The following is a 26,587-nucleotide window of genomic DNA, read 5'->3' on the forward strand; positions in this document are numbered from 1 at the left end:
TGGAATATGTTGCAAGCCCTCTCCTTAATGGGAGAGGAGGCCTGTTGCTTTTACTTGGATCTTGGATGAATAGTGCAATACCTTAGCTTATTAAGGCTAACTGACGATAGAAGTGATTCTCTTTCACACAGATAAATCGGAATAGAGGTGGCAAAATTATATTCATCTTTCGCCTAGAAATATTGATACTATATTAATTGAAACGTTATATGTAATATCAGTTTAATCGAAGGACATATTGCCGGCTTCCATATTATATTTTGCCTAAACTATAACACATACAAAAACACCTGTACCTTTGATTGTAAATCTCTAAAACGACGAGGGAAAAGTCTGAAACATAATCATCAAACATATTGTAAAAAATTAACAATAACTATTTTTATTTGTATATTTTTTATAAATAGTGATATCAACTTCAAACGTGTTATGTTTTCTTTTCATTGATGCTATATAAAAATAAACATTTAGGTAACCTTTGCAAATTACATCAATAATATATAACATATTACCTAAAGATATTTGAATAAATATATGAGAAAGGATACGTCTCTCGAATCTCGTCTCATATATTATAATATATTCTATAATAAAAAGAAAAACATACTGCGGTTTGATTTTTCCTAAACAGAACGGGTTTTAAGATCAAGTAGTGTTGTGTTGTTTTGGTTTGCCCAAGCTGTAGATCTAAGGTACCTCTAAGTTGCTCTGACACTCATCTGGTGTATCAGAAGACCAGGTTGTCAAAATTAGCGCATCATCGTCCAGCTCATGAGGGCCTTGATAACGTGCTTAGTGGTGAATTATATATCATCTATATTGATATTATAAATGTGAAAGTAACTCTGTCTGTCTGTCTGCCGCTCTGACACGACGAAACCGCTGAATCAAATCTGACGAAATTTGGTATGAAGCAAACTTGAACTCCAAGAAAGAACATAGGCTACTCTTTTTGCCTGACACATGACAACCAAAACTCTGAGACGCAAGTGAAACCGCGGGCCACTTCTAGTATAAAATAAGGATAATTTTAGTACACAGACTTTAGTCTTTCAATCATTTTTCTACGTAAAACAGTCCCCAGTTCTATTGTTTGTTTTGATAACCTCCGTGGTCGAGTGGTGTGTACACCGGTTTTCATGGGTATGCCACTACGAGGTCCCGTGTTTGGTTCCCGGCCGAGTCGATATAGATAATCATTAGTTTTTATGTTGTCTTGAGTCTGGGTGTTTGTGGTGCCGTCGTTACTCCTGATTTTCCATAACACAAGTCCTTTAGCTACTTACATTGGGATCAGATTAGTGTATGTAATGTTGTCTCATATTTATATTTCATTTACTTACTTTCATACTAAATCTTTATAGTAGTACATGTATGAAATGTACATTTTTTTTTAAATAATGAAGTCAGATGTGTATACATCTAAACACTCACGAAGGCGTCATCCCCCCCACCCCCTATATCGCCGTTACCTGTATCGTTATCGCCGTTCATTAGTATTGGATGACGCCCGTAACAAGCAAAAATCGTACTAATTAGAGTATACGATTTACGTGATCTTCCTTTTTAATTTTTAAGTTTATCCAGTATTTATATCACCTGTATATAGTATAAAACATCTGTGTGTATTATCTGTACATAGTATAAAACAAAGTCGCTTACCGCTGTATGTCCCTATGTATGCTTAGATCATTAAAATTACGTAACGTATTTTGATGAGGATTCTTTAATAAATTGAGTGTTTCAATATGAAGGTTTTTGTATACAATACATGGACAATACAGTAAAGATTTACAGATAATTTTGGAAGCTTTTAATTTGATGAAAATAAACACATGATTTGCGCTTACACCACCCGCATTGGTACAGCGTGGTGGAATATATTCCAAACCCTCTCCTTAATGGAAGAGGAGGCCTTATCCCAGCAGTGGGAAATTTACAGGTTGTTACTTTTCTTTTTTTTACTTTTGCACTTACAATGCAAACGATAGCTGAACCAGATCTATTACTATTGTATTGGACCTGTGCAAGGTCCGGGCGGGTCGCTAGTTCTTATATAATATACTAATTACTACTTTTTAAATATTTACACCCATTGCTAACACATTCATATTATTTTAAATAGAAATTGGGAAATACCAAATAAATAATTACCATGTACGTAGTTCTTTCTTCAATTTTTTTTTTATTTGTAATGGACAGTCTCGAAATATTCAGTTAAGTCTAAAAAGTTTGCATTTTTATCAAAAATATTAATTTCAACACTTAAATGCAATTTATGTGACTAACAGTGTAATTATTTATATATTTTTTTCAATGATCACAAATGTTCGCGCCTGCGATTTTTATTTTAATTATATCTATATTATATAAACATCAAAATTTATTTAATTTTAATTAACTTTATTTTGCCATATATAAAATCTTTTTTTACAACATTCAAAAAGAAAAAGTAAAATCGAATGTTCTGTGATCTTCTTTTGTTTTTTTTATTCACTTACTAACTTTTAATGACAACGAAACAATGTATAATTATATTGCAATAATATCAAGATTAAACTTGTTTTAAATCAATTTTTTGCTTGAGTTCGGACTCCAGTGTCTAAGTAATAAACATAAGAATATAGTACATACACACATAAGTTTATGTTTCTTATAAACTTAAGAATATTTAGATTAATAAATAAAGTTAAGAATAAAACTCTACGTGAAAATCGATTCGAATCAACCGCCGAGCTATTAAAACGACCTCGCTATATTTAACACATAACTTAAACGAACGACTAAGGTATAGTGTTAAAAAAAAAACATAATACCGTCTGAGTTATCGAAACCTGTATTCATATATTAAAATACTTTAGTCTCGACTTACGAACAGTTGTAGGACATGATCGAAAGTGTGATGAAGTGCGTTACACATAACATAATTACGAGTATTTAAATAGTTATGTTTTGTACGTATTCAAGTGAAGTGGTGATCTGTTATTAATTAAAGTTTATTTGTTGTGAGTATATATATATATATTTACTAGTATATTATTGTTCACTTTGAATAGAAGAATGTAGGAAATACTTAGAAAAAGATATTGTGTGTTACAAGGAATTTACTGATACTGATATTAATGACAATATCTTTTACAAATTGTATAATGTTATTAAAAACAGTACTTACTTAAAATTATTAGCGTAATCATGACATAGTATGAAACAAAGTCGCTAACAGAGTCTGTCCCTATGTATGCCTAGATCTTTAAAATTACGCAAAGGATTTTGATGCGGTTTTTTTAATAGATAGAGTTATTCAAGAGGAAGGTTTTTGTTCTGTAAATTCTGTAGTATATTGAGTATCAAAATTGTACCCGTGCGAAGCCGGGGCGGGTCGCTAGTTATTAATAAAATCGATGCAAGATAGAGCTTGTATAGATATAACATGACTTACTTGACTTAAAGTCCTATGACCCCTAGATGGGGCAGAGGGCGTCCACAGAGGTTCTCCATCTCGATCTGTCTTGAGCTTCATGCTTCATCTCGCTCCACGTCATACCGATGCTCACCGATATAACATAAAGAATATATTTTTTTAAGTGTTTTAAAATTAAAGTATACGAGTAGAATCATTAAAGCGCTTTCGAAGCGTCGTGTTACAGTGTCGAATTAAAATAAAGAAATTGCTTCTGAATGTAGATTCTACCAAGAGCCGGCAAGAAACTCAGTAGTCTTCATTTTAATTACAGAGTATGTCAGTAAAATACAATTAAATTTTTAGATAATCTGCCTAGAAATTAATTAATACTAAAGTACTTTATAAGATTTTAATTTATAATAATAATTAAGAATAATTAAGTTACTTACTAATATCTAGCTTGGTTTTAATATTTAGTGAAGCGTATTGTTTTTTAGGGTTTTATGTAAATAATAATAAAGTAAACTGGTGTGATCTTGCAATATGTAAATGTTTATTTATTTATATGTATATTGTATCATTAATATAAATAATAACTATTATAAAGTTGATAACATGTATTTATTATGGTAACAACATTCATTCATAAGTCATTTGTATAATATTAAAGTTCAAGAAATGTATCAACGCCGTACGACGTATGAGATTTATAAATATACGAAAGTTTGTATTACCTTAAAAAAAGTTGATTTAATTAAATGTTAATGATCATTGACCATATTGCAACATTATAATATTAAAAGTATTTCCGTATAATTACCATTTAAGAAATATCATTTCGAACGGTACGCTTTCATAACAAAATATTTTGGAAAAACAATGATGGATAAGAATACACGAATATTATTTGAATATTTTTCAATCTAGAAAAACACAAATTATCGTGATTTTTTAACTCGTGCTTGATTTAAAAGAAAAATATCGTGGCACACTCCATATATCAGATGTAATTCTGACGCATGTGTATCCAGAAACAAGCGTGAAAAGACAGATATTGTTATCTGTCTTTTCACGCTGAAAAGCTGAAAGCAAAGGGGGGAGGGAAGCTCCAACCTATTTACAATACAATTTTAAATATATATATAAATCTTATATACAATGCTTTACTTAATTACATATATTGATGATAAAAAAGAGATTTTGTGAGATATAATATATAGATATTATGTATTAAAATGAGTGAAATGGTGAGTGAGCCAGTGTAACTACGGGCCCAAGGGACATAACATCTTAGTTCTCAAGGTTGGTGGCGTATTGACGATGTAAGGAATAGTTAATATTTCTTACAGCGTCATTGTCTATGGGTGTTGGTGACCACTTACCATTTGGTGGTCCATATGCTCATTCGCCAAGCTATACCATAATAAAAAAAAATAAAGATTAAATCGTTACAACCCCCCCCCCCCCCCTATCGTGTTAAGCTCACTTCGACTGGTCTGTTTTCAAGAAATATCCTTTGTTACCCAGGGACAATTTGAATTCGACCATTTAAATTATTAATTATCTATCTGATGGATCTGATGCATCAATTAAAATCCTGTTTAATTATTCAGACAATGGAAGGATAAAACCGATGGCCTAAACAATGGACGATCGAAAATTTTGTATATCGTTTTTCCTGTATTATAGGTACATTATTAAATAATTCATAGGAAATCTATAACTACCATATAAATCGGGATGTTTTTAAAAACGTAAAGATATTATGTCATATGGCATATTACTTTGGAGTAACGCTGCAGATATTGAATCTGTCTTTATTTTACAAAAGAGAGCAATCCGGTCTATTTATAATCTTGGAACTAGAGACTCTCTTCGGGATGTTTTAAACAAAGTAGGAATACTCACTGTTGCGTCGCAATATCTTTACAACAATATTATGTATATTTACAGTACATACATTGATCACTTTGATAAAATCAGTGATAATCATTGTATATGCACTAGGAGTAAGGATAAGCTTATGACGCCAAGTCTCCGACTCCGCAAAGTCAATAAATCTTTCTTGGGGCAAGGTATCCGTTTCTATAATAAAATTCCGCAGACATTTTTAACTTTGCCGTTTCGTAAATTCAAATCCATTAAAAAAATACATTGGTAAAAAGGCGTATTACTCGATACAAGATTGTGTAGATGATAAAAAAGCGTGGAATTAATACCTGTTGACTTCCACGCAGGATATATTAATTTAAATAATTGTATTAACTAAAATGAATTTGTATTTTTTAAATGTTTCAAAAGAGTTACTACTGAGTTTCTTGACGGTTCTTCTCGGTAGAATCTACTTTCCGAACCGGTGGCAGCTTCACTTAATTGTTAATTGACGATTCAAAAGGGGTTTGTAAAAGCCCACTTGAATAAAGTTTATTTTGATTTTGATTTTTAATTCTGAATTACTCACTATGAAAAATATTATCTGTACCGAAATGGATAAGAAGTTGATATAAAATATTTTTTTCAAAAATTTTACTTAAAGACATGAAAATAGGAGTATTGAAATAGGCCTGTAATTACTGGGATCGCTTCTATTTCCATTCTTAAAAAGTGGTAAGACTTTACTACATTTTAACAAGTTAGGAAATGTACCCGTGACCAAACTCTTGTTAAAAATGACTGCTATTTACGGAGCAATATATAGTATATGATGTTATTAATGAATTTTACCCAAAATGTCGTTAGTTTTTTTTTTTAATTTTGAGTGTTTTGAATACTTTTTTATTTTAAAACCTATAAATGGTCTTTTGTAAGTTGTCCTTATAAATAAATAAAAATAAATAGTCATAATCTGAGCAATCACATAAATTCGAAGTGAGTTCTTAACACTGCAATCGTCGTATTCTATCCCTGACACCTATACTACTCGCATTCCTCTCTTCCGGTACAAGGGACATGACATTTGGCTCGCAGTTGGCAGCCATTGATGTGGAGCGTATACTTCCTGATATGCCAATATCTACGGGCGAAGGTGATTGGTGAAATTGTCTCTGCACTTAAATTTAAGTTGAAATTCGATATATATGAACCCATAAAAAATATAATTTGAATATTAGATATGTAGAACCCAAAAACCGTTTATTATATTCTTTTTAGGGGTGTAACTAAGGGAATTTGTAAAATATAATAGATTAAAAAAATACATTTTTATTTTTCGATTATTAAAAAGTATATATAAACTAAACTAATTATTAGCGTTACCTTAATATCTGTGCAAATATGTACCACGATTTTATTTTTGAGCCTGATTATGTGTTTTAATTATTTTAATTATGTTTTTTTTTTATTCATTACCAAGATAGAATATGAACTAACCAGCTTCATTTATAAAACATGTTTTATAAAACATTTTGCCAAAGAAACATAATGTATGTTATTATTTTTTATTATAAAATTAAAATTTTATAAATTTAAGTCCAATATATTTTTCTTCTGGTGAAATCGATTAATTAATATACTAATTTATACTAATTCATATCTATATCCTATTGAGAAACTTTATTTTACATAGAACAAAAAATATTACGTTCAATTAACGCAACTCTTGTCCTTGATTAGAAGAGGTAATGTTTATACTAGCTCCTTGCTTTATTGTGGTGTGTGTGCGTGCGTCACAATTTATTAAAAAAAATTGTCGAAGAAATCAGTATTTGAATTAATTTTTTTTTTATTGTAGACTTAGTTGGATAAAGGTCGTATTGATATCGGCTGTATTAACCCTAAATAGCATCCCAGCGACAGGACATTATACAGCGAACGTAACTAAAATACGCCAGGCTGCCTGCATCTACATTAGTTAACTTTTTTTGCAACGTGTCGACTTGCCAATCCATTAGAGGGACCCGTTAAGTCTCAACATCTATAATGATCAAGAATTAATGTTTTTCTGTCAATATATTCCATCTCTTCTTATGTAGAAGTGTTTCTCAGCATTTAAAATTTGAATGATTCGTAACGCAAAAGGGTATTTTTTTTTCTTGAATTGTAAGTTATTATTTATAATATTTTTTTTTTATAAAAATAAGAGGATGTTTAGGGCCAGTTGTAGTAATAATAATCCTAGACGTTCGTAGTATAATTTAATAATATTTAATCTTATTAGTTATTAATCTTTGCAAGCCCCAAAAAAGAGGGAAATTAGAAAGAATCCGACGTTAAACTGGTATTTTTTATAAATATTCGTAACTCTGTATATGTATATATTTATTTTTGTACGCCTTTAGCGGTCGTCATGACCTTTATACCAACGTTTACTAATGCTGTTAACGATTTTTTTTGTTAATATTTTTATCTACCTGATACCCTAACATGAAGGCCATTGGAAATCGTTCGTGATAACTATGCCAGATAAAATACAAATTGTTGTTATTGTTGATCTAAAAGGTCATGGATTCACATTAATTCACTTATGAGCGTCAAACCATATAATGTTATTTTAATACGATTAGAAAAAAATATATATAAATATTTTCTATTGTTATATAAATATATAATAATAGAAAAAAATAACTCATTTGATAAGACTTAACTTTTATTTTTCATACTGATATCAAAATTCTACTGATTCAAATCATAGGATCAAGGATAATTACTTTTATGTATTTTTTGCATTATTAAAGTAATTTTTAATAACCTACTATTTCTTGGTCAATAGTTTTTTAATGGTAACATTTTTATTTCCAAACTAGTTATTGCCCGAAAATTCGCTCGTGTTTTTGATGCTGGCTGTCAGGTATTATACACAGACTATATTTATAAATTATAGCCTGGGTTATTCTGTATATAGGCTATATAATTGTAATGTTGCATTATAATTCATCAACTAGTTTTTATGTTAAAGTTTGACAAACATACATACATACTTTACGCTTTTATAATATAAGTGAGGATATAAAATTATTATATTTAGCTTGCCCCAAGTTTGTGAGGAAGATTATTATTTCAGTTCAGCACTTAATCTGGACTAAATCCAACAGATTATTAATACTAAGTTCTTAATAGTGATAAATCCAACTTTATTGGCGCAAATGTTTGTTCAAATCTTTCATTTAATTTGTACAAATTAAACAACGCTGTGCAATACCAACTGTTGGTGCTAAAGCATGTGTGTATTCGCGTACTGGTTTATTTGCGTTTCTTATCGGTCTGATGGCTAGCAATTAGTCTTCAGGTCTTGAGTTCCAATATAAATATTGGACAACATCACATACATTACTCTGATCCCAATGTAAGTAGCTTAAGCACTTGTATTATGGAAAATCAGAAGTAACGACGATACTACAAACATCCAGGCCCAAGACAACATAGAAAACTAATGAATTTTCTACATCGACTCGGCCAGTAATCGAACCGAGGCCTCAGAGTGGCGTACCCATGAAAAACGGTGTACACACTACTCGACCACGGAGGTCGTAATTTCTTTTAGATTTTTTTCTGGAATCTGGATGAGTGAGGTCAGTCTCTGATTAGGAGATGACAGATAGTGATGATGATACGATAATCTATCGATACGTTGTATTATTTCATGAATATGTAAGACGAAGATGAATGGTATTGTCTTTCAAGAAATTCTGAGTAGTAAAGGAATGTAACAAAGATAAAATATGGATGAAATCACCACGTCGCACAATTGTTGGTCCAACCTACTAAATAAATATACACAAAATGCACTAGAATAGCATCTATAAAATTAAAGTAGTCTTTAATAAGGTTTTTAACGTCATAACTGACTCTGCAATTTAATCTATTTAATAGCGAGATAAGATGGCAGTTTCAATCTTCACTGAATTTTCACGTGCTTGATTTGTGTTTAAAATTCATCTCGAGCTCGGTGCAGGAACCCGTCGTGAGGAAACCTGCATATGTCTAAATTCAACGAAATTCTGCCACATGCTACCAACCCGCATTGGAGCAGCATGGTTGAATATGCGCCAAACCTCCTCAAAGGGAACACCTGTTGCTACTATTATTAATATTATGATATCCATCATCATCCTCCTGCCCTTATCCCAATTTTATTTGTGGTCGGCGCAGCATGTCTTCTCCTTCCATACTTCTCAGTCAGACGTCAACTCACAATTAACATTCTTACTAACCATATCGTCTTTCACACAATCCATCCATCGTTTCCTTGGTCGTCCTCTACCTCTATATCCGTCCACATCCATGCTATAGGCCTTCCCCACAATATGTATGTTCTTTTTTTTTTATTTTATGTTCAAAGGTCTACAAAAATAAAATGACAATCAAAAGAAATATGATTACATTTTTGGTTATGTAGACACGACATGCTTTAAATTTAGTAACAATTTGCTTCTAATTAATGACAGCAGCTTACAAATGTTTTATTTGTTTTGTTTAGTTATTTGATCTCTTGAAACATTTTTTTTAGAACAGTTTTTATTGAGACTATAGAATAACACTAATATTAGTATTATGATGTATGTAAACAATTAAAAAAAAACACCCAAAGGTACACGTTCCTCCGTCAATTATGTCGGATCGTTTATTTACCCAATGTCATTGTTTTCCGATGGCAGTACATCTTCCAATAACCCTGAGTACCGAGGCAGTCGTTACGTATAGCGTGATCACAATTTCGTTACAAACTTTATTAGTGACAAGGCACACACTATATCTTGCAGAAGCTTTTAGCTCGTATATATATTTGTCTACAGTTTCGAGATACAATAACGCTATCTTTATTTATGACAGACGGGAAGCATAGAGATTATTTAAGAGTGACATATTATGTAACTAAATCGAAGGTAACGAAGATGATATATATACATATAATAAAATTGGTGTGTCTGTTTGTTATATTAAAATAGCCCTTTTTAATCAATGTATACACGTTACATATACCAAAACAACATTTTTTACAATTTTTGTTTGTCTGTCTGTCTGTTTCTGCTAGCTGGTTTCTGTTTAACGGCTGGACTGATTTTAACGGGACTTTCACTGGCAGATAACTGATATAATAAGGAGTAACTTAGGCTAAAATAATATTTTTTTTGTTAAATTCAAACGCGTACAACTTTGCGGGCACAGCTAGACTCCAAAAACTATCTTTATATAAACACTACGAAAACTATCTTGATTAAGAATAGAAGAACAATGATAAAAATACGGCCTTCGTAATCAAGTAGTGTGTACACCAGTTTACATGGCTACGCTACTCCGAAGTCTCCCGGGATCAGTTCGATTCCCGGCCTAGTCGATGGAGAAAAAGTTAGTTTTCTATGATTGTCTTGGGCCTGGGTGTTTGTTACTTCTGATAATCCGTAACACAAGTGCTTTAGTTACTTACATTGGAATCAGAGTAATGTATGTGATGTTGTCCTATATTTAATACCTGTTGACTTCCAAGCATGATTTATTAATTTAAATAATTGTATTTAACTACCATGACTTTGTATTTTTTAAATGTTAAAAAAGAGTAACTACTGACTTTCTTGCCGGTTATTCTCGGTAGAATCTATTTTCCGAACCGGTGGTAGCTTCACTTAATTGTAAAATGACTATTCAAAAGTGCTTGTAAAAGCCTACTTGAATAAAATTTATTTTGATTATGATTTTGATTTTTTATTTAGTTTCATAAATGAGCAAAACACATTTTTCCAACGTAAGCACTCCTATGATATATGTCGTGGAAAATTCAGTTCATTTATTTTTTGGATTGGAATAATTATTATTTGATGTAGATATAATATCAGTAAATAATAAAGGTTATATTTAGCCTAATTGTTACTCGAATAAACTAATTCAATGACGTCGAAAGTTTTTATTACATCAATACCTTTACCCGCGACCTTGTATACGCGTTTGAATTTGACAAAAAAAAATATTAATGCTACCTCAGTTACTCTTTATTATATCAGTTGTCTGCCAGTGAAAGTCTCGTCAAAATCGATCCACCCTTACAGCGATTAACCGGAACAAACAGACAGACAAAAATTAAATAAATGACAGTTTGGTGTATACACATTCATATGCATTGAGTAAAAAAGGGCTATTTTAATATTACAAACAGACACTCCACTTTTATTATATGTATAGATATAGATGTATAGGTACATTTAATATTACAATATAAAACGTTATGTAAGTGTCATATCGTTTGCATAATATAAAACATCATTCATTTTGGCTGACAAAGTCGTATAGTCAAGAATTACTGGCATGTAAGGATTTGACCAAAAACTATATGACATTTCTTTAAAAGGAGCAATTTTATGGTATCATCTGAATGTCCTTGACTAGTTAAGCAAGACCGAATACTTGATATTTTGATTATTATCCACTGTAAGCCGTTCATTTGAAACTTTGTCTAACAAAACTATCACAGAATTGTTTTCCACTAAGCAAACTATTTCTTTGTTAATTTGTCAAGCGGTTATATTGTATTCAGAAATGCAAATAATATTTATAAGTACCTATGTCACAATATCCTTGAAGCATTCTTCAATGCGAGTTTAGGTATTTATACACGTATATATGTACATATAATGATATATAATATATCACTAGTCTATACGTCAAAGACAATTATATCTACTATATGTGCCCACGACTTCGTGCGTGTCTGAATTTAATTAAAAAAAAATCGTTGAAGCCTAAGTTATTCCTTATTACATCAGCTATCTGCCAGTGAAAGTCCCGTCAAAATTAGTCTAGCCGTTCAAGAGATCAGTCCGAACAAACAGACGACAAAACAACAAAGGCAGACAAACATTTAAAAAATGTTTTGTGGTTATATCATTTATTTATTCTTTATTGCACCCAATCTTAAAACTAAAAAATAACATTTTTGTTACATAAAAGTTGCATGAGTTGCAACAGGCGGCATATCATTATGTATTTAGTAAAAGTTATTTTAATATTGCAAACAGACACTCCAATTTATTTTATATATCTGTATATATTAACAATGACATTCATATTTGCTTACATAATCGTAAAATAAAATGTATTCAATTTTTTCCTTAAAACTTTAAGATGGAAAATTGAATCGACTATTTATTTTCGCATATGAAATATGCTTTCTCACAATTATAACAAATAACTTTGTCGTACGATGAACTTGAACACAGCGTCCAGTCTCAAAGCACAGTCAATTAGGCAGGAAATAATAATGTCTGCAGTAATCCCTGACTCTGTTAATTCAATGAATCCGATCTCTCCAGTGACATCGGATTACTATATGAAAACTACGATGGGCCAGATGTTAGATGCGAATTTTAACCGATGTTTCCGGGTTCAAACCCTAACAAGAACTGAATTTTCATATACTTAATTGTGTTTGAGTCGAGATGGCCCAGTGGTTAGAACGCGTGCATCTTAACCGATGATTGCGGGTTCAAACCCAGGCAAGCACTGCTGATTCATGTGCTTAATTTGTCTTTATAATTCATCTCGTGCTCAGCGGTGAAGGAAAACATCGTGAGGAAACCTGCATGTGACAAATTTCATATAAATTCTGCCACATGTGTATTCCACCAACCTACATTAGATTAGCGTAGCGAACTAAGTTCCAAACCTTCTGCTAAATTGAAAAGGAATCCATAATATAAGGAATCCAGTAGTGGGACTTTTACAGGCTGATCCTGTACATTTGTAATTATATTTATAACATCAGAGAGAGTTGAAACAAATCGAAAAATCTTCCGTGATTCTTATAATATGTAACTACTAATTTTCTTGCCGGATCTTCTTGATAAGATCTACATTGCGAACCGGTGATAGCTTTAATTTAAATATAGTTCTGTAAAATAAAGATTCTAAAGTCCTTGTAAAATGTAGGTATATTAATGTATATACAAATGATATTAACAAATATTATTAATAACGTTATTTCAGATCAGCATGATTATTGGACTGCAGATCACTCTACCAACCTGTCTCCTTGCTGCTGTGCTGTTCTGGACGAATTCCGCAGGTTATTTTGACAAATGCTACCCTCCATTACCTATCTATCTTTAATTTTAAGTTATTTATTCGTGGTACATCCGATGATTTATTTATATATGATAAATGAAATAAAATAAATATCAAAATCTTAAACTATGAACACAAATATTAGATTTATTAAAAACGGTAACACTTAAACGATTTCTGAACGAATTTCGATCGAGCGTATAAATCGCTGGAGTAAAGTCTCCATGCGATTTTTTTTTATGTTATAAGGGAGCAAAAGAGCAGGAGGACCTGATGGAAAGTGATTACCACCGCCCATGGACATGCACCGAGGGGCTTACAAGTGCGTTACCGGCCTTTAAGTAAGGAGTACGCTCTTGTTACTACGCAATTAAATTTAATTGATCGTGCAAATGGCATCCGATAGCGAGTGGTCCTTACCACACATCACCATTGTACCACCAGCCATAGGTACGATATGAGTATGTTCCTAATACCTAATATCCTCATGGTTAAATACAGGTATTTAACCATGAGGATATTACTGTTTTGCAGTAGAATATGGCTGGCTACTTAAAGCCCTATCCTTCCGGAGAGTAGATAGATGTTCGTATTAAGTTACTATTAATGCTGACACGTTTCACATAACTGGAATATCATGGTATATTATGATATATTAAGGTAAATCTGAATAATAAATACATTGTCCTTATAGATTCATTCTTTAATTAATACTCATGGAAATACCTATTTCAATACAAATTAACGCGTACAATAGGTTATATCATTATTTTATATAATTTTTTTAAACACACTGTTGTCTAGTCAAGATATAAGGCAGCAAATCCCGGGGGCTGAGTATCCCAAGTCACACGGATTAAATAATATTTTAATATTTGGCCAAATAAAATTCAGTAAAGTCCCGGTTTTCGGAATTTGGAAGTCTGTGTAAGACTTTCCGTTACATCAGATTATGACATTCTGTCAAAGTTAAGGGATTATGTGTGACCTCTTTCTGGTCTTGACTTTTAGAATGAGCATTATAAAATGCACCAATATTTGAACAAACATTTGTGCTATAGAATCTCTAGCGTTGTTGCTAGTCTCATTGGCCGCCATGGCCAATATCGACCAGGAGATCTTTACTCTGCTCTACTCTACTCTATTTTATACTCAAAATTGTACCCTGACTGACGCACAGAGAACATTTTTAAATCTTAATCTAATCTAAAAGTAACTACTGAGTTTCTTGCCGGTTATTATCAATTGAATCTGGATACCGAATCGGGGGTAGCTTCGCTTAATATAGTTTGTTAAATGACTTTACAAAAGTGCTCGTAAAAGCTTATTTCAATATAGTATATTTTGATTCTGATTTTAATAATAGAGACATAAAATGTGACTAAATAAAATTGTCTCACTGAGAAACTCAATTATTTACATAACGCACTAGCCATTTTCCCTTATATATCGCGCGTATATTTCGTCTTACGTTAGGTCTGGTCTCATGTCATCTTGATTGGAACGATCAATGTAATCGAAATTCAGCAATACTACATCATTACTTAAATTCAGTTAATTATCGATACATTTAAATAAAAAAGCGTGGAGTTAATAGTTGAATTCCAAGAGTTTCCTGTTGACTTCCAGGCAGGATATATTAATTTAAATAATTGTATTAACTTACATGACTTCGTATTTTTTAAATGTTGAAAAAGAGTAACTACTGCGTTTCTTGCCGGTTATTCTCGGTAGAATCTACTTTCCGAACCGGTGGTAGCTTCACTTAATTGTAAAATGACGATTCAAATTGCTTGTTAAAGCCTACTTGAATAAAGTTTATTTTGTTTTTTTTTTATTTTTATTTCTTTCAAAAGTTATAATCAATTTGTAACATTTCTAACTTATGACGTGTTTCGCAGGTGTTTTTATACCAAATCTAACAGAAGCATGCTACCGTTGCCTCTGTCACGTTTCAACTCGTTGCCTGACGTCCCATGAGTGCACGGGGGGTTATTGTGGACCATTCAACATTTCGAAAGTCTACTGGATAGACTCCGGCAAAGTTACACTACCTGATGACGACCCAATAAGAAGTCATGGTAAGAATAAAACCATTAACCTGTATCATGAATATTCAAATGTTGTATTTCTTTACTTATATTAAACTAAAAAATACTTATAATTATATTATTGGCATCAGAAAACATGTATAGAATAGTAGCTTTATATGTTTCCTGATGCCAATAATATCATTATAAGTCTCTTTTAGTTTAATATGAGTGAAGAAATTATAGTTTGGATTCACAAGTTCAATTTGGTCTTTAAAGCAAAAATATTATGTGAATACAAAACCTTACAAGCTTGGTGCTATGGCCACCATGCTGTGAAAGATTTTGGGCTTAAACAACAACAACAACAACAACATAAATATCCTATCCTATCATATTATAAATGCGAAAGTTTCTAAGGATGTATGCATGTTTGTTACTCTTTTACGAAAACACGAATGAATGGATTTGAATGAAATTTTACAATTTTTGCAATTTGATCATAGTATAACGATATATATCAAGTGCTTATGCGAAGCCGCTAAGGTCGCTAGTAATATATATAAAAACATAATTTTTCCACGCGACTCCATCCGCATAAAATAAAGTTATTATTTCCGTAATTGATGTACCGTAACTTATCCAAAACCCAGGCTACTATGTCAGATCTTTATTACGGTACACTCTCTCAAGTGAAATAATAAATTAATAGAGTAAAATATTATATTTAACTTACTTTTTCTATGCATAAATAAACCTACAGCATTTACGTCTAACGAATTAGGCCGCTGTTAGTCCTACTAATATAATAAAATGGTAAGTCTTGTTTAATATGTCACTTATTAAATATTACTTATCTGATTTGTATACAACTATAATATATACACTCAAATGGAGTGTATCCCTTACTACAATTGTCTTATATTGTATATTTGTTGAAATAACTCTTTAATTGTTTAAAAATCGCCAAAAATAACGCCAGCTTCAACAATTTGCCAAAAACATTGACATATATAAATAAAATTTATAGGTACGGGAAATACGGACAAAATGACATAAATGACACACTGAACAAAAATAAAAAACATGGTAAATATCCCAAAATTAATAACTGCAATATATTGATTGGCAAATATTTATACCTCATTAATAAAAAGAAATCCTTATTTCATCCGAACGTAGTCGAACTGGTACAACTATTATTAAAAATAGCAATCACAGTTAATCACACAAAGGTGTATAACAGGTACTATATAAAAACAAACACAACCTTGACTTTGTAATGTTATTTATTAGATTATTCATTGTCAGTGTCGGCACATCACCTCGCCATATTATACTCGATATATCAGGGTTGCCACAAAAAATAGGTATAATATCTGTATAATTGTTTAGGTATTTTGAATCCTTTTTGAAATAATGATTTATTTGAAAGTATGTACATTGGCAAATAAGTGACAGGCATCTGACGGTAAGTTGTCTTTAGTAAGTGGAAAATGATTCTCAAAGGTATATCCATCCATACATAGCAAAACCCCACGAAACTAAGATATCATATCCAATTAAAACTGGCCCATTCCGGTAGAAACCGGAACACAACAATACTAGGTATTGTATTTTGGCGTTAGGTTATGTAATAAATAGGTACCCACCCAGCTAGCTATGCACGAGTGTCGATTGACATCAAATATTGTCAAAAGATTAGGAATTTTTGGGCTTGATGAAACATTTCCGACACAAACCAGTTTCCGCGTTTCAGCTTTATGGTCTGCACTAAAATTTATAGGACTCATTTGAATGTAGATATTGTTGACTTATGTCTTAATTACGTTCTTAATTGCGTTCGATATTTAAACGATGTTTTTTTTTCAGCGTGGGAAGACTGCGCGCGCAGTTATTATTGCTCGAAGCGAATAATAGAAGGTTACTTAGAAAAATTCGGTAAAGTAAGTTTATATATTAATTATAATATTTTTCCACAACCTATCCAACAATGCAAACTATTGTAACATTTATTAAATAAACAGAAAACATTTATAACTTCAAATCCATCCAATCTTCCACGTTTAATTATTATCGTGCATTAGTGTGAGTGACGCTCACGCGTACAAAATGTCTTAGTGTGCGTGAAACAGTTTACATAGAGTACCGACAGCAAAATAATGATTAAATGAATGAAATATAATAGTAGTATGTGGTATTTATATTATAAATTAGTTAACATAAATTCAAATCAAAGGTATCAAAAATAATGGATATAGCTTATCAAAATACTACTTGGGTACAACTGATCTACAGAATATGTTGAATATACATTCTTGAAAATACAAAGTGTTACTAGTATCTAACCTAACAGCGTTCGTACGTACGTGTATATATTCAACGTATAAATAGTAACCTAACAGCGCTACTGTTACATACATTACGTACATATATTCAATGTACCAATAATATGTTATTGTTAATTTATGTTTAAGTATCTACATTAAAAATTAGTTTTTAGTCGTCACAGCCATATAAAACCATATAAAACCATTGAAAATTAGCATTGGGTTTTGGGAACCCAACTTAGAAGCTGGAGGGTATACTTATTAAGGACACAACTACTCTGTAATGGCTTACCAAATCTCTTTTCAACCGAATCTATTCTCGTAGATCTCTTGATAGATATGCTGTAGGGTTTTCTTGGCTGACACCGACTTCAAATATAGCAATAACTATAACTACATTATATAATCGTAAATCGACTTTTAAGTATAGTATTATATATTAATTAAGTAAGTCTAATATTTTTCGTTTCATTTTACTTAGGAGGACTCAAAAAATGTGTTGAAATCGCAATTATTTTTATTAATTTTTAGTGTATATTTATTTGTTTTAAAATAAAGATTTATTTGAAGTCGGTTTTCTTTTTGTTAAAATTTTTATTTATGTTTTAAATATTGTCTTTCCCTTTTTGTTGTTTTTTTTATAATTATTATAAATATCGTTTTTTTTTCTTTCTTTCTTTCAGCGTGTCAATTATTGTGGGAAAAATTGTGCTCTAACCTAACGTATATAATAATCCAGCATTTCGTATTAAACTCGCTCACTCGGTAGTTATTCGCCGGCTTAAGTGTTTAATTTGGTCACTTAACATTTTAATTGCTAGCTTAGTTTATTTATTGCCTTAAACAGGGCATTTTACTTATTTTTAAAGAATTATTATCATATTAGCTCGGATTAGTATTAAAGTATCCCATTATAGTAACAGCCTGTTCCACTGCTGGGCTAAGGTTAGGAGCATATTTCACGACGCTGCTCCAATACGGTTTGGTTAGGTTAGGTTAGGTTACTTGTGACAGAATTTCGTTGAAATTAGACACATGCAGGTTCCTTACAAAGTTTCCATCATGGCCGAGCGACAATTCATCTCGTAAATTATAAACAAAAAATAAGCACATTAAAATTCATTGATTATGAAACGAGAGATCATTTTAATAGAGTGAAAAAATGTTACTGTCTGGCTAGACAAGTAACGTATTTGACATTAAAAAGTTTATTTAAAAAAAGGTTTTATCATTTTAAAATGAATAAAAAACAATTCCGGTCATAGGATTTAAAATACCTAAAATTTTCAATAAACACGAAGTTTCGCTGGTGACAAACTGGAATTAATTATTATTTAAGAGCAAGTGCAGCATGCGGAAAAAGCTGATGCAAAAACAAGAACTAAATATTCATGTCTTATGTCAAATTACTTTTTTATCCCATTTGCTGTCGAAACATTTTGCCTTTGGAGTAGTGATGCTATAAGTTCCATCAAAAGTACAACACCTCACCTTATTGTCACCACTGGTGATGGGACTGGTTAGTTTTTTGCCCAGAAGATCAGAATTGCGAAGAAGAAATTCAAGAAACAGAAGATAGAAATTCAACGGAGAAATGGTGCTAATATTCTTGCCACCATTCCACGCTGTCAAGTAACACCTACAGTAACTTTTTAATTGGTATTCGTATATATTTGTAAATTTAATACTATTAATTCTTATGTTAATAAAATATATTTATTACAATGACATTTATTTATATAAGAATAATTAACATTAATTAAGGCCTTAGAAATATAAAAGGTACGTAACAAATCATTAATGTTCCACCGTGTGGAACGCAAACACAGTAGTACCATCTCTCCTTTGAATCGCAATTCTGATCCTCTGGGAAAGAATGAATCAGCCTATTCAATATTTGTTAAATATTCTCTTGATTTTCAGGACTGTAACGGCGATGGCGTGACCAATTGCTTCGACTACATGATGATTAACGGCAACGGGGGCTACGGGTGCACCGCGCCGCTCAATCGCACAGAGAACGGTCGACGGTGGCTATCACGTTATGAGGAATGCAGACATTCACTTGAATAACCTTAAACGTTGCTGAACTACAATAAACACATTGATGCCTTATTTGTTTTATATTTCCATCGAAATTCTTGATATTTTAAGTGCGAGCGTTATTTTTTTTTTTTTAATATAAATTAGGATAGCAAGGAAGGTGTTATGTACATTAGTGGTGTATGAAATATCAATATACTAGCTGTTTCCTGAGGTCCTTTTGTAAAGACGTATGAATTACTTAGATACTTACATAGATCGGCTTTTGAAAAGTCCTTGATGTTTTAATCGTAGCAATATTCTATATAATTAATACAAATTCAAAATCATACTAAATCCTAATAAAGCAGTTGCATATACTGAGTATTGTAAATAAATCATATCAAAATTCCTATATTCAGTATAGAACCTTACGTATGCACTGTCAAATAAAACATTACCGAATGCAAATACTTAGAAACTTTTTACTTTTTTTATCTAATAACCAACATACATAAATATATGTTTGACATTATACAAACCTAAAATCTATAATCTATAGACTTATATGTACCTATGTACAGTTTTAATCAGCCATTAAACGAAGCGCATAGCTTTACTAAACGATCCCGTTCAACCAACGATTGCCAACCAATTCATCTTCCACACATAGAATTAGGTCGCACATCAAATAAGGTTGTATATCGACAATTTCCAAACTCGGTGGTTTCAAAACTCTTGGGAAGAAACTGACAACACCACATAGAGTTAGAAATAACAGAGGCGATATTTCTTGCTCAATTTTAAAAAGTCCAAAGTGCATATAGCCTATAAACGAAATATGTCCTTCCAATGCTGTTTAATCGGCTGATTTTAAAAGTCAGCTGCGACTACACGTAAAAACAAATGATAATAGTGTTTTACACTACAGTTAATTTCAAGTGCATTATACGGGACTGAAAATAAAAGATAGTTTTATATTTATGGTGACACTTGCTGAGCCCGCGACTTTGTGAGCATTTCAATTTAACAAAAAAGATATTGTATAGTTAAATACGCAAATATTACTATAACTTATTAATTCAGGTGTTACGAGAGTAACCTTAGCCTTCAATACGGTGTTATGACATTTGATTCTATATCATAATTTATATCACATTGTAATTGCATACTATGAATATAGCATTGCGTGGCCATGGCAGCGTAAATTTATTATTATTACACATATACTAAGTTACTCTCTATTTCACCATCTATCTGCCAGTGAACGCCCCGTCAAAATCAGTCCAGCTGTTTCAGAGATTAGTCTCAATACACAGACAGACAGTCAAAAATTGAAAATAAAATATGAATATTTTGGTATATGTACCGTGTATACATACACGTTGTCGTTTTAATATTACACACAGACAATCCATTTTTATTATATGTATATATAGATAGTCATTTATTTTATCATAAAAAGGGAGGATTAACTATTGTGTCTGAGGGGATAGGCAGTGTAAATTTGTTTCCACACACATAACTCTGTAATATTTACAATGGCCATCGCCAGCCTTTGAAATTGCGGCGTGGCCGAAATTTGGTCAGGAGGACGCTATTATTAAAAACTATAAAGGCATTGTCACATACGTAGTTAAAAATATATTGCATTTATATTTGGATTGATATTTTATATTAATGAAACTTATTATCATTTAAATTCATCTATGATAGTGTAGGTGCGAAAGTAACTATATCTGTTATGCTTTCACGGTCAAACTACTGAACCGAAATTGATTAAACTATGAAACAAGTTTAAGCTAAGAATTAAGTTCTTTGACAGTACAGAACTGGCATAAAATGTCATGTGAGTTTAACGTTATGCCACCTTTAGGCGACCTTAAACTATGTTTCTCTTTCTCTTAGTCTCTTTTTATTTTTAGTTAACTAGCGACCCGCCCCGGCTTCGCACGGGTAAATACCGATACTAAATATACCACAGAATTTGTTTATTTACGACATCACATTACAAACTTCTAAAATTGTCAGTGTTTCTTTACTATATTGTCGATGTATTATACACAAAAACCTTCCTCTCGAATCACTGTATCTATTAAAGAAAACAGCATCAAAATCCGTTGCGTAGTTGCGTATTACAGATTTAAGCATACATACGAATATAGGGCCTATCATGAAACTCCCCTAATTTCTAAGCAGACGTGGCTAAAAACTACTTTACATGTATATTGCAAGGAAAACATAAACATTCGAACTAAATATTCGTTTATTATATCTAATTACTTTTTTGTTCCATTTGCTGTCGAAACGCTTGGCTCTTGGAGTAGTGGTGCTAAAGCTTCATCAAAAGTATAACACCTCGCCTCATTGCCTCCACTGGTGAGAGGAGGGCTGGTTCGTTTTTTGCCCAGAGGATCGGAATTGCGATTCAACGGGGAAATGCTGCTAGCATTCTTGCCACCATTCCACGCGGTCAAGATTTATACAGTAACTAGTTTTAGTTCATATTTGTATATATATTTAAGAATTTAATGTTAATTTATTGAAGCAATGAATTCTTATGTTAATAAATTTGTATACTTTGAAGAAAAATATTAATATCTAAAAAGAAAGCGGCTAATTTCTGGAATGCAAACAAAAACTAACTGAAAAGCGAATGAAACTCCTCTATTTTATTCCAGGAAATGTCCGTTAAAGTCGCGTGGATTTAAAAAAAAAACCGCAAAAAGTAATCTAAAACCGAAAATAAACAGCACCGTAGCGCAGTTCCGACTCCACAGAACATTTTCACAACTCCTGCCCGAATGCATGTTGTTTCAGGTCGAACGGAAAAAATGCCATTTATTTTCTTTTCCGCGCTTTTTTTGTGGCGAGGTGGCCCAGTGGTTACAACGCTTGCATCTTAACCGATGATTGCAGGTTCAAAACCAGGCAAGCACCACTGAATATTCATGTGCTTAATTTGTTTTTATTAATCATATCGTTTCGGCGGTGAAGGAAAACATCGTAAGGAAACCTGCATATGTCTAATTCTGCTACATATGTACTCCACCAACCCGCATTGGAACAGCGTTGTGGAATATGTTCAAAACCTTCTCTCCAATTAAAATTTCGATTGGTCGAACACACAAAATTGAAGTATTATTCACAATAAACTAACTTCATATATCAACAACAGTAATTTATACAGTTAATTAATTTCATGGAAACATCATCATACGTTTGTTACTGAGACCGTAATAAACCAGTTTGCACTGGATAATTCCAGATATCGAATATTCTGTTCCCATTTAGCTATTAGAGAATAAATTCCTTCCGTAATTGTAGTTCCAGAAAGTTCTACGTGGAATGCTTTAATGGAAGACCAACCAAAACAACGAGTTTAAATTCAGGAGCAACTTTAACGCCGCGCAAAACTAAATACTTCTTACGTGAAGGATACTCTGGACTTACATAAATAATATAGTAACGACACTTTTATATACATGAGTTGGTTGTTGAACATATGGGTTACTAATAGTCGGTGGTCACCACTGTTTATAGGCATTGAAACCTTTCGAAATAGAGATATCACGTCTCTTGTTCCTGTAGTTAAAATGGCACATTCACCATTCAAATCAATACGACAGTACTATTTGAAAATGTGAAATTTATACAATAAGTGGTACATACCCAGACGGGATTACACTATCTACTTAAACTACCACCAATAGCATAAATAAATGTTATGGTCATTGTCATTACCACTGTGTATGCATTTGCACTACCACCCAAACTACTTAACCGATAAATTCCTCCATAATTTTGCCTGTAATAACACTGCCTCATCCACACTACAAATTGTAACCTCTTTGTCTATATATTTTTTGTTTTGTATCAATATTTTTATTATTGTTAGGCAAACAAACAGTTTATCAAAATCAAAATAAACTTTATTCAAGTAGGCTTTTACAAGCACTTTTGAATCGTCATTTTACAATTAAGTGAAGCTACCACCGGTTCGGAAAATAGATTCCACCGAGAAGAACCGGCAAGAAACTCAGTAGTTATCCTTTTTCAACATTTAAAAAATACAAAGTCAAGTTATTTAAATACAATTATTTAAATTAATATATCCTGCTTGGATGTCAACAGGTATACTTACGTTTTTTTTTTATCATCTATAAAATCTTGTATCGAATGTCATGACCATTAAAATATTAATTCTAATTTAAATACGTAGCAATAAACTTGCATTTCAGTTACATTACAAATATTAATTCAAATTATTAAAGTATATATTGGACTATATTGTAACCACTTGGAACGCTTCGGTTCGAATGCTGTCGATTGCCAAAATTGACTAAGACATTTGTGTTCTAGGAGAATACATTATACTCTTTTTCAGTATCGTAGGATATGGAACAAATTTATTCACAGAAAAATGACCTGATTTATAAGTAAGTTTGCCGGTCAGACTCGCTTGCACGTATAAACCACGTACGACAGTGTGGTCAGCTAAAATTTAAAACTAGAAATGTCAACATTATTTTATTACTGGTAGCACTGAGAGAATTTTAAAAATTCACAGCTAGGATCTATAATTTCAAATGTTTTCTTAGATATTACGACTTGCTGTTTTTTTTTCACCAATACCGTATATCAAGGAGCGACGTCACATTTATTTTACAATCGTCGTTTCTCGTTCGAAAATCTTTTATAAATGAACCTTCACTTGTCTTGACATTATCCTCTAAGTTTTATCATTACCAAGAGTGCAATAATATGTACTGATACTATTATACTAGTAAGATTAAAAAAGAGGATTAAAATGACTGCTTGTAAACGTCCCACTGCTGGAAAGCCTTCTTTATAGGCAACGAGTTGGACCTACTTCCACTACGCTTTTCCAAGGTGGGTTGGTGGAGTGGAATACACATGTGGCAGAATATCTATAAAATTAGATACATGCAGGTTTCCTCACGCCTTAGCCCAGCAGAGGGAAATTTACAGGCTGCTGCTGATGTTCTTGTTGTTGTAAAATATTTGACCTTTAATAAAGGTTTTATTGAGTCCTTCATCCTATCCCCCGTAGTTGATTTGGGTAGGTAGGTAGAGATTTGTACATAAAAAAAATCACTCAAAGCACTCCATCTCACGAATCATAGCCCAACAATAATTAGTTCTCTTTGAATCGTACCATATGCGGAGTTTCTATTCAATTTGCATTTACTTGTTCTGTGTTTACAATTCAAATTTCAACAAAAACAACCAAACAATAGAATTACTGACAGCTACGGAATAATTGTAATTCATATTTGTGTAACAATTATTATAGAACAGAGATATTTTTAACTTTGCCGTTTAGTAAATTCAAATCGTTTGTAAAAAATACATTGGTAGAAAAAGCATATTATTCGATACAAGATATTATAGATGATAAAAAAGCGTGGAGTTAATACCTGTTGACTTCCAAGCAGGATATATTAATTTAAATAATTGTATTCAATTAACATGACTTTGTATTTTTTAAATGTTAAAAAAGAGTAACTACTGAGTTTCTTGCCGGTTCTTCTCGGTAGAATCTACTTTCCGAACCGGTGGTAGCTTCACTTAATTGTAAAATGACGATTCAAAAGTGCTTGTAAAGCCTACTTGAATAAAGTTTATTTTGATTTTGATTTATGATTTTCTGATTTTTTGATTTTGATATGTCTGTGCTGAGAACAGGTGAATCGTAACCGAATATTACGGTTTAACACCAGAAACTCTGTGTTTACATGTGCTTGAGAAAACATCGTCAGGAAATCTGAACATTACGTCTGAATACCTTCCACGTATACATATGTTTATTAACCCGCATCTCGAGATATAACAAAGTCGTCCTGTCGTCTATACGCGTAGATCTTTTAAATTACGCAACGGATTTCAATGTGGTTTTCATCAATAAGTAATTCAAGAGGAAAGTTTATATGTATAATACATGCATATTAGAGTAAAGAAGAGTCGAGGATTTCATGTTTCTTAGCCGGAAAAAAAGGTTTTTCATTTTGTTTTTGTTTTTCATTGTAAAAGTTTTTCAGACCCTAATTGACCCGAGTTGAACAGTTAACTGGTACTGCATAGTGATGTTAAATTCACGCTTTTTTAAAAGGTAAGTACGTAGCTTTGATGAAAATGAAATCTAACTAATAATAAGCGTACAATCTTTACTATGTTAGCTTTCAAACGAAAAAAAATAATTAAATCCTTAAAGAGTAAATTCAGAATCGAAAATTGTATAAAATGAACAATAAAATATAACAAAACTATCAAGATCTACCTATATAATATTTTCTATATTATATTAACTAATGATAAAGCCTTTATAAATATTACAAGCTTGTACCAAAACGCAGCAAACGTCTATCATCTGATAGCGTCCGCAATATTCAATTTCCGGTGACGTCACAGGCCTGTGACGCTTGACATCTAACACCTCATTGTACGAAATCGGTTTACATGGCTGCACTGTTTGACCGACAGCAACCGTATACAATTACGATGCTCCCAAAGATATTTTAACAGTGTCCCTTCTATATAACATATAGTAGTACCCTGTGTGCAGATATGTATATTAAACCCTAGCAACTATTTTATATCTATATAATCTTGCTGTATATCATAACTAGTTGTCGCCCGTCACTTCGCTCACGTTTCAAGGCTTGGTTATCATATGTTGGTGGTAGGGCTTTGTGCGAGCCGAGAGGGTAAGTACCACCCACTCATCAGTTATTCTACCGCCAAATAACAGTACTCAGTATTGTTGTGTTCCAGTTTGAAGGGTGAGTGAG

At 31.9% G+C, this 26,587-nt stretch overlaps 1 protein-coding gene across 3 annotated transcripts in view; it reads left to right on the forward strand.

Annotated features, from left to right (window-relative positions):
- Nucleotides 1-19,868, forward strand: part of LOC124536852 (lysozyme-like) — a 30,312-nt gene extending 10,444 nt beyond the window's left edge. Inside the window, exons 1-5 of one of the 3 annotated variants that reach the window (XM_047113490.1) lie at nucleotides 2,856-3,005; nucleotides 13,316-13,394; nucleotides 15,295-15,474; nucleotides 17,296-17,369; nucleotides 19,677-19,868. In XM_047113490.1, the coding sequence (XP_046969446.1) occupies nucleotides 13,322-13,394; nucleotides 15,295-15,474; nucleotides 17,296-17,369; nucleotides 19,677-19,826 (477 nt within the window). In that variant the 5' untranslated portion in view covers nucleotides 2,856-3,005; nucleotides 13,316-13,321 and the 3' untranslated portion in view covers nucleotides 19,827-19,868. Of the gene's footprint in view, nucleotides 1-2,855; nucleotides 3,006-12,117; nucleotides 12,209-13,315; nucleotides 13,395-15,294; nucleotides 15,475-17,295; nucleotides 17,370-19,676 lie in introns of those variants that run through there. The other 2 variants (XM_047113492.1, XM_047113491.1) reach the window with 2 other exon arrangements.
- The last annotated feature ends 6,719 nt before the right edge of the window (nucleotides 19,869-26,587 follow it).

Source organism: Vanessa cardui, chromosome 17 (assembly GCF_905220365.1).
Source record: "Vanessa cardui chromosome 17, ilVanCard2.1, whole genome shotgun sequence".
Taxonomy (NCBI): Eukaryota; Metazoa; Arthropoda; class Insecta; order Lepidoptera; family Nymphalidae; genus Vanessa; species Vanessa cardui.